Source organism: Pecten maximus, chromosome 15, assembly GCF_902652985.1.
Source record: "Pecten maximus chromosome 15, xPecMax1.1, whole genome shotgun sequence".
In the NCBI taxonomy this organism is placed as follows: Eukaryota; Metazoa; Mollusca; class Bivalvia; order Pectinida; family Pectinidae; genus Pecten; species Pecten maximus.
The window spans coordinates 24780872-24794305 of NC_047029.1; the positions used below are offsets into that span (position 1 = coordinate 24780872).

At 37.3% G+C, this 13434-nt stretch overlaps 1 protein-coding gene across 1 annotated transcript in view; it reads right to left on the bottom strand.

The window, feature by feature from the left end:
- LOC117343432 (E3 ubiquitin-protein ligase UBR3-like) overlaps positions 1-13404 on the bottom strand; it is a 58476-nt gene extending 45072 nt beyond the window's left edge. Inside the window, exon 1 of the mRNA XM_033905773.1 lies at positions 12952-13404. Coding sequence (XP_033761664.1) covers positions 12952-13183 — 232 coding nt within the window. The 5' untranslated portion in view covers positions 13184-13404. The remainder of the gene's footprint in view (positions 1-12951) is intronic.
- Positions 13405-13434: the final 30 nt, after the last annotated feature.

Consider the following 13434-nt stretch of genomic DNA (forward strand, 5'->3'; position numbering starts at 1 on the left):
GTAATTTCTTTCCTTCAATAAGTTCTTATTCATAAACCACATTTTCCGTTAAAATTACTTTCCTTCAATAAGTTCTTATTCATAAACCACATTTTCCGTTAAACTATTTAACTATGGCTTACGTACATGTAGCGTACACAGAGTAAAAGTCACGAATTATGTCTGTCCAGAGTCTCGATCATTATCACAGTAGAAAGCTTAAACTGTACATGCATGTTTGGAGACAAAACATTTTGGGTGTCCCTATATGCTAAACACTGCAGGCCTTTTTTTCATTGATTTGGGAAGGGACCTTTTTACCTAATTTTGGGAAGAAAATTGGTGAATTGGAAAAGAACATTTAGAGAATTTGGTCAAAATATGAAATAATTTCAATTAGGAATTTGGTGCTTTATCAGCCCCTAAAAGCCCCCAGAAAAAGCCCAGCACTGAATATTTACACTATATATATATGCAAAGCTTTCCTTGAACTCTGAATATAAATGAGTAAATTTATGCAGTTTTCCAGAAGGGGCCAGGAAGTTCAGACTTCAACTGAATTCATTATTATGTATTGAATTGACCCTTATAACAGCTGGGAAGTTAACTCAACTTGTCAAAGATTTCAGTTACATGTGTGCATATACATTAATGCTTACAAAAAAGTCAAGATTCCATTCATTTATTTCCTTATCAATTCATCATTATTAATAGTTTTCTTCTTAATCAAAGTGCTGGAATATTAAGGCATTATATTTCCTGTTTTCTTTACAATATGTTAAATTTGAAAAGGATTTAATGACAAAATAATTTTCACAGTTACATTACGTATACATATATGATTTGTGCACATTTCTTTATGAATTACATCCACATTGCTTCCAAATTTGGAAGTGAGACTCACATTTTTTTTACCCTAAATTCAGAATCATCAGACGCAATCCTTTTTTTATCAAACATTATGTCATTATTTTGAAAAATGAAATTGGTCTAGCAGAAATGTTGCTGAAAGGTGGCTAGAAATGTTATTGAAAGGTGAAGTTTATCAAATTTAGGAGGTGTACATGCATATGCATACACTAGGGATTAGAAAAGTGGAAATTCGCTCGCCAAAGTGGAAATTCCTACCACTTTTGGCTTAACCTACCAGAGGTTTTTAGTAGTTTCCACTTTATTTTTTATATTTCCGCAAAATGTTTCCTATTACCACTGCTTTAATAGTCTTTCCACGGATTTATCATTCTTACCACTAGCTGTTTATTCTTTCCAGTACAATTTAGTAATTACCACTAATTATATATAATTTGGTTTAATTGGTAAAAGTAGACCGCTAGTAACTATAAATCGTTCATCTGTTTCAGAATACTTGTCGATGGCCTCGTCACGGCTGAGCGCGTTCACCTGTGTGTCAAACGTGCCCCGTGACGATGGCAAGTAAAGGCTTCATACAGTGAACGCGCTGTAAGTTTAGCTGAACCATAGCTCTTGACGACCATGGAATTATTAAATGTACATGAACCAACTGATTTATGGCTGTTTTGTTTTCATTTCCATCCATTATTTTTTTAGTTGAAATCAAAATCCTTTGATGTGCAGCCGGGGACGTCGTCCCCGATTCAGCGCTGCGTTTGCTGTGGGTACATATCGGTAGGTAGGTATCTAGATGTGCTGCTAAGTGAATTAAAATCACCTTGTAAAACCATATGACTATCTTCTGAGAGATGTATTTACCTGAATTATTAAAATGTCACACACAAAGTTGTATTACGGTGTTTGTTTTCACTTCCAACGGAGAGATCTCGACATATGTGTCTGTGTGTTGATAGCAGATCGAGAGCACCAACACTGTTACGTAGGTGTGACACGTGGGAACACACTGTAAGTTTAGCTGAACCATAGCTCTTGACGACCATGGAATTATTAAATGTACATGAACCAACTGATTTATGGCTGTTTTGTTTTCATTTCCATCCATTATTTTTTTAGTTGAAATCAAAATCCTTTGATGTGCAGCCGGGGACGTCGTCCCCGATTCAGCGCTGCGTTTGCTGTGGGTACATATCGGTAGGTATCTAGATGTGCTGCTAAGTGAATTAAAATCACCTTGTAAAACCATATGACTATCTTCTGAGAGATGTATTTACTGGAATTATTAAATGTCCCACACAAAGTTGCATTACGGTGTTTGTTTTCACTTACAACGGAGAGATCTCGGCATATGTGTCTGTGTATTGATAGCAGATCGAGAGCACCAAAACTGTTACGTAGGTGTGACACGTGAATCTCGGCCGAGTTGTGTGCGCTAGACTTTATATTTTGCTGAAACTGTAATAGATTCTACTGGATTATTCGATTTAAAACGACAATACATTGTAGATATGTTTTTACCGTTTTGCATGACTTCTGCATGTACGGACTATCCGCGTTGTCTTGGATGACCTTTCACCTTCAATAGACGGCGCTGTGTTTAATAACTTCAGAAAGTCTACACAACGGTCACGTTTATAAGGCAAGATTTTGTTTTTTGATATTTGTAGATTAGAGCAATTAGACTGCTAGGCCTCCAACCACGGACTTGGTATTTAGTCCTTGAAAAATACGGCCAGCGACAGCGAGGATGGGATATCTTACGATATTTGTTCTCAATTCATTTCAGAAGGATCGTCAAACCAGAGACCTGTTATTACACGTGATTAACTGATATATGCACGTCTATGGTCAAATAAGTGAAAACAATAGTTTGTCTTCATTACATCCATGGGTTAAGTCATTTCGTAGATCATAGGTCCTATATCACATGTGATGATTTTGGTAAAAGTAGGCGTCTGAAAGTTTACCCGCGGCGACTCGATTTTCAAGATGGGTTGTAAGTTATTATCAAGACAGTTTTTTGTTTTAATAACAAAACGATTATTGTTTTTGTTTGTTCTCTTTTAGCGTTTTAACTATGTAAAAAGCGGAATACATTCCTCATTCACTCATTAAATATTTGAAATAAATTGTGTATCAAATAATGTATAGTCGGTTTTTAGGAAGTTTTCTCCAGAAGTATTCTATATCTATGTCCCTGGTATAACCCTGCTATAGTCCTATTACACACGTATCTTGCTCGGTCGGGTACGGACTCGTCTTATAAAAGTGTCAGCTGTCAATCAAGTTAACTGATAAACGTGTGATAGTCCGTTATGAACCAAGATTCGTAAGTCTACCAAATTAACTATTACGGTGGGTTGACAGACATATTTTCAAAGATAGTATTATTGCAATCTTTTTACATGTGACAAAATAATTTGATTGTTGCAATTTGGATTCACCGAAGTAACCAAGTGACCATAAACTCGTCAAAAAATAAAAATACGATTTAAATCACATTACAGTGGACCCGCGATAATCCGGACGCCGATAGTCCGGAAAACTCACAGTCCGGACGGAAATGCACGGGAACGGATTTCCGTAACGTTATTTGTACTCACCAGTCCGGAAATTCGGATTCCGATTCCGGAAGCCCATTTTGGGAACGGAACGTACTTTTCATTAGTAAATTTCCCTCAATAATCCGGACGATTGTTTCACCACGAGGAGAAAAAAATGTCGGGCCAAGTCACCCGTGTCGACAGCTGTACAAACTATCGCTTGACACTGTGCGTAGTCATAGCGACCGCTGCCAGGTCATAGCCCCGGGTGTTTACCTGTGTTACAATGTGTAGGTTTTGTTTTTATAACGGTACATTGCTTTTTCTCTACGACCTAAATGTTACAGAATTTATGCACAATCATACATTACGTGATACGATAATTGATTAATCTCAAATACATGTAATAAATTTATGATCGGAAATTAAACACGGATATCGGCTTTGTAACACCGTTACGTGAAACGACGACTCATTGAAAGATGCATGTTATTAATTACATACAAATTTACGTATTAAGCAGTGATCACAAGAACTGGGTTGATTACACACAAATTAGTCAAAAGTCGTCAGATACTTAACTAAGCGTCACATTGTAAAGTGAATACGGGTTTAATAATTATCGGACATACCTAGGAAATCAGATATCCAAACACATGCATTCTGTTGTCCACGTTATATTGCAAGGTTCCCGCCATTAAAAAATAGTCGGCTGCTTTAGTGGATTTCATTTTTTTTTTTTTTTTTTTTTTCAAAATGCATTGTCTTAAATTTTATCATTGGTTTAAAAATGATCTCTCCATTGGATTTAATGTACAGTACCAGCAGAGACCTATATACTAAATATATAGGTCCCTGGTACCAGGGTATACATAAACGACCTATTATAATTAACGCAACGGAACTTTTCTAGTAATTTCATGATGTTATTACTTACCATTATAGGGTACAAAAAAAATGGCGACGTCAGTCATTTTCATCATCCCACGAAAGATAACAATGAGTTCTTACCTTTCTGTTTTCACAAGATGTCTGGTGGCGACTTTCGATACATTTCTTCAAGTACAGTGAAAGTAGCGACTTGTGGGCAGATAGGTCTACGAAATTAAATGAACTGAAGTGACACTGATTTGTTAATACCGCTGGAATTGATATTTTTGGTTTTATTAACATTCATTTAACTTTAAAGGTAAACACCATCATTTGTACCAGGTCCATAGACGTAGAAATGTATTCACTTGTTTAACGCCTGTCGATTTCAACAACTTATACTATGACCAGTATACAAATCTCGCGTGAACCCACCGTCACCTGTTAATAAAAAAGATCTCCAGAAGAACCGTCTAATCACAATGAATTACAACGGAAGACGGAGTCCGCAATCAAAATGGGATAATCAAGAGGCTTATTATCATTGGTACCCACTTTTATCAATTATTGCAAGCAAAGAATTGTTCGGTGACCAACTAAGGTAAGATGATTTGACCTATATTGTTTCTACTGGAAAGGCTTGAGTGATCGGATTTGAATTGGTCCCATGTGTTTATCAGTATTTTTTTGTTCTAAACTGTCATTCTGTAGCAATATTTAAATTGCTGTACTTAAAACAAAACATGTACTAGAAGGACGGGTACGTGATTAATACTCCAGCATATATTAAACAAGAGGCCCATGGGGCCTGTATCGCTCACCTGGTTGGATTAGACCAAATGTCAAAATAATGTTCATATTCAATTTGTTTTATTTGTAAATCTCTAACAATGCTATATATGGTTATAGTGTGGGAATCCGAACTGCTTTAAAGATTAATGAAGTCCAGACTCTCTTAGGTCTCAAAGACCTCAAGAATTGTTTTTAGAACATGCATGCATTCATCACTTTATGACTAGTAGCAATTTAAAGGAATTACCTCTATTTCCCATATTAGGCCCCGCTCCTTTGGCCCCTCGAGGGTCAGAGTCACCAATTATGCAAAATCTGTTCGCCTTACCCCAAGGATGTTTCTGACCAAATTGGGTTCAAATCCATTCATAACTTTATGACTAGTAGTGATTTAAAGGAATTACCTCTATTTCCCCTATTGGGCCCCGCCCCTTTGGCCCCTCGAGGGTCAGAGTCACCATTTATGCAAAATCTGTTCCCCTTCCCCCCCAAGGACATTTCTGACTAAATTTGGTTCAAATCCATTCATAACTTTATGACTAGTAGCGATTTAAAGGAATTACCTCTATTTCCCCTATTGGGCCCAGCCCCTTTGGCCCCTCGGGGGTCAGAGTCACCATTTATGCAAAATCTGTTCCACTTCCCCCAAGGATGTTTCTGACCAAATTGGGTTCAAATCCATTCATAACTTTATGACTAGTAGCGATTTAAAGGAATTACCTCTATTTCCCCTATTGGGCCCCGCCCCTTTGGCCCCTAGAGGGTCAGAGTCACCATTTATGCAAAATCTGTTCCCCTTCCCCCAAGGATGTTTCTGACCAAATTGGGTTCAAATCCATTCATAACTTTATGACTAGTAGCGATTTAAAGGAATTACCTCTATTTCCTGTATTGGGCCCCGCCCCTTTGGCCCCTTGGGGGTCAGAGTCACCATTTATGCAAAATCTGTTCCCTTTCTGCCAAGGATGTTTCTGGCCAAATTTGGTCAAAATCCAATAAGAACTTTTTGACTAGTAGCGATTTGAAGCAAATGTTGACGGACGACGGACGGACGGACGACGGACGCTGCGCCATGACATAAGCTCACCGGACCTTCGGTCCAGGTGAGCTAAAAACTACAATCAGTTGTCATATCGTCATGCCCAGAAACGTAAATGTGTCCATAACGTCACGTGTAGATCATTCATCAGCGCATTTCGCAATTTTAATATATTGTACCATTCATTGTGATGCGATAATGGCAGAAAGATTTATCAAATGATTCATATCCTGGATAGCCAAATTACATTGAAGTACTTATATCCTTGCACTAAGCATGCACCCGTCGTCTTGAGCTACGACATCGCAACTTATGTAGGCCCCTCAGTTGCGGTGGATTGATTTGAGAAAGAAAAAAAAATCTTTTAAGAACCTCCTAGGTTGATATCAGAAGGATGAATGATTGTCAATGAAACACGTGGCCATTAAAATGACGATTGCCTTCAGTTGTTAGTTCATTTGTTTATTACAGCGCTGTCGGTCGACTGTTAATCAGCGTATCGGTCAGTCACGCTGATTTTGAAGTCTATGACGCCACAGGTTTAACAGTAACTGAAATGGTGGCCAGCAGTATAGACGACAGTGTGAACAGTAACAACACAGCATGTCTGAATACGATCTGGACACGAGATTTGAGGTTGATGATTTCGGCGAATATTGCCGACAAGAAGTCGAAATCCAGCAATATCAGTTTGAGCGTTCAAAAAGAAGAAGATTTTAGTGAAATCGACTCTCAAAATGACCGCTTGGGTAACAAAGACTAATGTATTATACCAGGGGCAAACAGATGCCATACACGACCCAATAATCGGTCAATCACCAATAAAGGTATATTAGTTATGTGTTTACCATTTCTTCCTCGTTACTATAAAAGGAACACGGCATCAATATTTCTTTTAATAAAATAATGTGCTATTTTATTCGCAAATTAATATTCAAATAAGCATACCACAAAAATACAACAGTTCTGGATACTCTGGTTTGTGAGAAAAGACGAAATACAAAGGTACAGTAAACGTATGCGTTGTATTCTATACAAAACCCTCTTTTAGTCATGAAGGATACTTCATTCAGAGAGTAATATATTGTATAGATCATGATCTACAATAGACTAAATCTCTCCCGAATGAAAACCTGTGTTGAAGCCTCCAACACACTTCTAAATAATTATACAGATTTTATCCCTTATTTTACATGTCACGGTCTCATGGATTATCGACGATTAAATGCTTGAGAAAGATATAATCTATGAATTCGCAATGGTTAAAGTGTATGACTTTTTGTAATTGTGTAATAATCGTGAATTGATTGAGATCCTTGTAATTTTACTTTCAATTCGTGTGTCGCAAGTCAACAGACTTTAATAAATAAACAAACATGCTCAGAGAAACAATTGCCAGGTGTGAGATTACGCTCGTCACACCTGTCTCTTACACCACAGGTGTCTGTGATTTCTGGCGTTCTAATTGGCACGCGCCGATAATTACTTGTGAGTTGACGCGTTTGGTTTCCGTGCACTTCAAAAAATTCCGAAAATATGCTTATACAGGTTGTGCGTAAATTTAACTTGAATTCTGTTAAGAATTGCGTTTATACTATAGGGAATTCACTTTCAGGTTGATGAAATCAAACGAATTTTTTTTTTTTTTGTATAAAATATGCATGTCTTTGTACAGACACTACAGTACCAAGATCAAGAACATCTATCATACACTTCCTGATAAAAAGTCATTGAAAGACTAACCCGTTAGCACACTCAGCTAAAGTAACCGTATTACCAATATTGGGTGAATATTACAGCCTTGACTTTCGAGCTTGTATTATTTGAAAATAATACATGGTTTTAAACGAATCAAAACTGGCGTTGCATAGCAAACATGGTAGAATCAAATGTTACAAGTTATAAACAACCTGTTATGATAAGAAATTAGTAAGATGATACTCGGTGTATTTGGCCCGTTATAATAGAATATTAGTAAGATGTTACATGTTATATTAATATGGCCCGTTATAATAGAAACTTATATATGTCCCTGGTTTCGGTAGCACTTGTTAATTAACAAAAGTTTATTCAGCACTTACATTATTGTTGACTAATTCGCATTTATTGCAGGTACGTGTTCACGCGTTTCTATATTTTCCTATAAGGCGTCTCTGATGTAATGTCACCGAATCAGTCCGTGTTTTTTTTTCGTTTTGTTGTTGATGATTTTGTTTACATTAGTTTACTTACGATCAGTCCATGATTTTATGATTCTTACGTAAGTTAAAAACCTGAAATAAAAGACCCGGTAAAGAAGCTAACATTGTCACACAGGTAAACACCCGGGGCTATGACCTGGCAGCGGTCGCTATGACTACGCACAGTGTCAAGCGATAGTCTGTATAGCTGTCGACACGGTTGACTTAACCGGGCATCGTCCGGATTACTGGGTGAATTTACTAATGAAAAGTACGTTCCATTCCCAAAGTAGGGTTCCGGAAACGGAATCCAAATTTCCAGACTGGTGAGTACAAATAACGTTACGGAAATCCGTTCCCGTGCTATTCCGTCCGGACTGCGAGTTTTCCAGACTATCGGCGTCCGGATTATCGCGGGTCCACTGTACCCTGATTGAAAATAGTGGCAAAATGGGATCCATTGATTTTATTCACACGATAACTTAGCATAAAAGTCGAAAGGGAAAGTGTTTTTCTCTTAATGAAGATATTTTAACTAGAATCTTGATACCTATTAACGCATACTTATTACAAAACCTGAATTTTGGCAACTTCTTTTGCAAATTAATCTATATCTGACATAACATCTTGTGAATATTGTTTTTTTTTTTTTTTGTATTTTTGGTTTTTCAATCTCTATCACTGTGTGTGCATGTACACTATTGGACAATACATGAAGTAGCACACACCATAGAGACTCCCCGGAAGGTCAAAGCTTCCGACAAAACCTTACAAATACTGTATACTGTACCTCATGGGAACAGTGATATCCTTTACTGTCTGTCCAGTGTAACCGGTTGCTTAGACCCGGGGCAGTATACGGACAACCATAGGAACACATATCAACACATACACCAACAGAAATTAAACTGTTTACACAATTTTTTTTCTCTCACTCCTTTTATTTTTTTTAATATGCACAAAATATATTTCTATACTACATCTTGTTGATCTTCTTAGCCCTGATCGCCGCCCCCCCCCCCCCCCCCCCCCCCCACGACAGTAACACACTAACATGTTTTTGGGGGCCGATTTGGGGTAGAATTTTGGCCCCATTTCCCATGGTAAAATTGGATATTTTCCCCAATCCGACCAGTTAAAATTCCCAATCGAATGATCTATAAAACAATTGTCTTTATGAATGCGGATGGTGCCGTCCCGTTTTTTTATTTACCAAAAGCCCTAAGGCCTTCAGGTATACAAGATATATAACATTAAACAAATACTGAGGTGTACAGGAGAGTGTTGCATACATGTACATGAAAATTGTTCGATATATAATCAACACTAATCAATTTTGTCTTTTGCTAGCCAAGTAGAGATATTTACCTTTTGACAACTCTCTAACATTATTAACAGATAAGAGTTGGATTAATTAATAAAACCGGTGGTCTTTTGTAGTAACATTGCTTTATATATTTTACCCTCAGATCTGTATATAATGGACATACCAAAATAAAATGAAACTATGGACCCGTCGTCATCCAATTTCCAGTTCCTGAAGTAAAATCTATGACACTTCTGATTATCAACCATACCTTTTTTTTTCCCGGTGGCATATTTCATTCAAAATAATAATAAGAAACTATCAATAATAATTGGATTGCATGTCCGTCGCAGATAATCCTATTACCCGTACACTTCATTGTATCCGACAGGATGATGTAGACTAACCTACAATAAAAGTACCAATCTGTAGTTACTGCTAACCACATTTACCTCAATCCGGGACGTAGAATCTAGTTCACTTTTATCATGGAATTCTTTACAATACCGTTAATGTAGTAGTCTGATTGTTGTACCAAACAAATTTCAATACAATATCGCGCTACCGCACTATTTCACAAAATATAACTCGAGAAAAAAGCACACAAACGTTCCCAATCACAGCGCCATCTATTGAAGGTGAAAGGTCATCCAAGACAACGCGGATAGTCCGTACATGCAGAAGTCATGCAAAACAGTAAAATGATATCTACAATGTATTGTCGTTTTAAATCGAATAATCCAGTAGAATCTATTACAGTTTCAGCAAAATATAAAGTCTAGCGCACACAACTCGGCCGAGATTCACGTGTCACACCTACGTAACAGTTTTGGTGCTCTCGATCTGCTATCAATACACAGACACATATGTCGAGATCTCTCCGTTGGAAGTGAAAACAAACACCGTAATACAACTTTGTGTGGGACATTTTAATAATTCCGGGAAATACATCTCTCAGAAGATAGTCATATGGTTTTACAAGGTGATTTTAATTCACTTAGCAGCACATCTAGATACCTACCGATATGTACGCAGCAAACGCAGCGCTGAATCGGGGACGACGTCCCCGGCTGCACATCAATGGATTTTGATTTCAACTAAAAAAATAATGGATGGAAATGAAAACAAAACAACCATAAATCAGTTGGTTCATGTACATTTAATAATTCCACGGTCGTCAAGAGCTATGGCTCAGCTAAACTTACAGTGTGTTCCCACGTGTCACACCTACGTAACAGTGTTGGTGCTCTCGATCTGCTATCAATACACAGACACATATGTCGAGATCTCTCCGTTGGAAGTGAAAACAAACACCGTAATACAACTTTGTGTGGGACATTTTAATAATTTCGGTAAATACATCTCTCAGAAGATAGTCATATGGTTTTACATGGTAATTTTGATTCACTTAGCAGCACATCTAGATACCTACCGTCAGATATGTACGCAGCAAACGCAGCGCTGTATCATCAAAGGATTTTGATTTCAACTGTAAAAATAGTGGATGGAAATGAAAACAAAACAACCATAAATCAGTTGGTTCATATACATTTAATAATTCCATGGTCGTCAAGAGCTATGGTTCAGCTAAACTTACAGCGCGTTCACTGTATGAAGCCTTTACTTGCCATCGTCACGGGGCACGTTTGACACACAGGTGAACGCGCTCAGCCGTGACGAGGCCATCGGCAAGTATTCTGAAACAGATGAACGATTTATAGTTACTAGCGGTCTACTTTTACCAATTAAACCAAATTATATATAATTAGTGGTAATTACTAAATTGTACTGGAAAGAATAAACAGCTAGTGGTAAGAATGATAAATCCGTGGAAAGACTATTAAAGCAGTGGTAATAGGAAACATTTTGCGGAAATATAAAAAATAAAGTGGAAACTACTAAAAACCTCTGGTAGGTTAAGCCAAAAGTGGTAGGAATTTCCACTTTGGCGAGCGAATTTCCACTTTTCTAATCCCTAGTGATACATGTATAAATGTAATTTCTAGACATGAAATTGTAAACACCTGCTTTTGGTGTTTTGCCCGTGTGGAATTTACAAAAAAGTTGACAAGTACGATATATATGTCACCGGTACAAGTATGGGGCTAATTAAATATTTGTATATATGATTTACAAATATGTATGTGTCGTCGAGTTACTTGTATTGTGGAAAGTACCTTGTCTATTTATATATTTATAGTAACGTCTGTATCTTGTCTGTAGTTCAGGTGGTCGTCTCGTGATTGTCCTTATTTAGTCTTGTTTGTGTCTTATATGTAAATTAGGGTGTGAAAGTGTGGAAAAGCGTGCAAGAGTGAGAGAACGTTAGATAAAACTCCATAACTCGCGCGAATCATCGCAGTTGCCATTTAACCGTTGGCTGAGACATATCCTCCGGGATCCAGCAACTACTACCTTACGATGTATTATACGACGTGACACTATTTCACCAGACTGCTGAAGTCTTGGAAGGTTATATATACTATACAGAATTCGTAGTTACCGTGTAATAGATATTTATTGAATATCAACATGAAGCACGTATTCGTATACACGTAGTATTAGCCGGTATATATTGATATATACCGTATATACATTGTACTTAGTCCGGCTGTTTTTATGTTTCAGGGGTTTTTATGTTTGTACGTCTGGAAATGTCTCCGGTTACTAAATAAATAAAGAACCAGCAGGAATTTGGGAGTTTGTTATTATGTCCCGCATTTTCTTCCTGTGACATATATGAACAAGCTGCAGTATACACATAGGTAACTTTTAATGATAAAGATGAGGAAAATGAGGAGCATTGTGGTGAAAACCATGCACAATTTTCTAGAAACTTGTATTTAACAAATTATGCGTGTACAATAACATAGAACCATTTCTTGTATCTTTCATAAAATTGCTTGCCATGTTATCTTGAAAGAATCCCTACTTATCTCTATGACATAATGATCGCTGTTGCACCATGATATGCACACTTGATGCACATTTAATGAAACCACAGGAACCAGACAGTCTGTATGTTATGCATAAATTTCTTGATTATATATATATTTACAGAATATATATATCCATTATTTATTAATAAATATTGAATATATCTTGTCTGGTCCCTGTGGATGCAATTTATCAGTCGATATATCTCATGCTATATGCCATGGAGGTAAATATATGCAGACCGCGTGCACTTTGGATGTGGAACCATTCACTGTACGCGTAGGCGTTTGGAAATCGGACAAACATCTCAGGAATGCACAGCACCCTCCCAATAAATGCATGCTTTCATCATGCATAATATTTCTGATATATTCAAGTCGTTGTCAATTGAATTTTACAGCTGAAACATGAACGAGAAAGATATCAAATAAGCACCTGTCTTAGTGAATTCGTCAAATGTGGATCCGCCAGCAATCAACCATCGACACCAATCAATCGTGTCAACATCGTCAATAGATTTTGTTTTCGGGTCGAATAAACTGTCCAAAAGATTAAACAGCGACTGATTATGTCCGCCTTTTCGAAAACACTCTCCTTTATAATAACTGGCAGTATTTCGCTTCCCTCTTTTCATAAGAGCTGTCACCTCGGGTCCTGGAGCAGCCATGTTGATGTTTCCATGGCAGGACGACGAGAAGAAATTTGGACTTCCGTTCTGTTTTCAAGTGTTTTTGCACATGAAAACACACATTCGGTTCAAAATAAACTATTGAAATTGTTACGCATCCTTCCAGAACTTCAATCAAAGGATTTCCTCTTCAATAACATACATATTAGCTCGTATTTACATTCCATTGCTGGGCACCTGTAAGGTTGTCACAATTTATCAGATTACACCAGTGGTCGGGTGAAACGAAA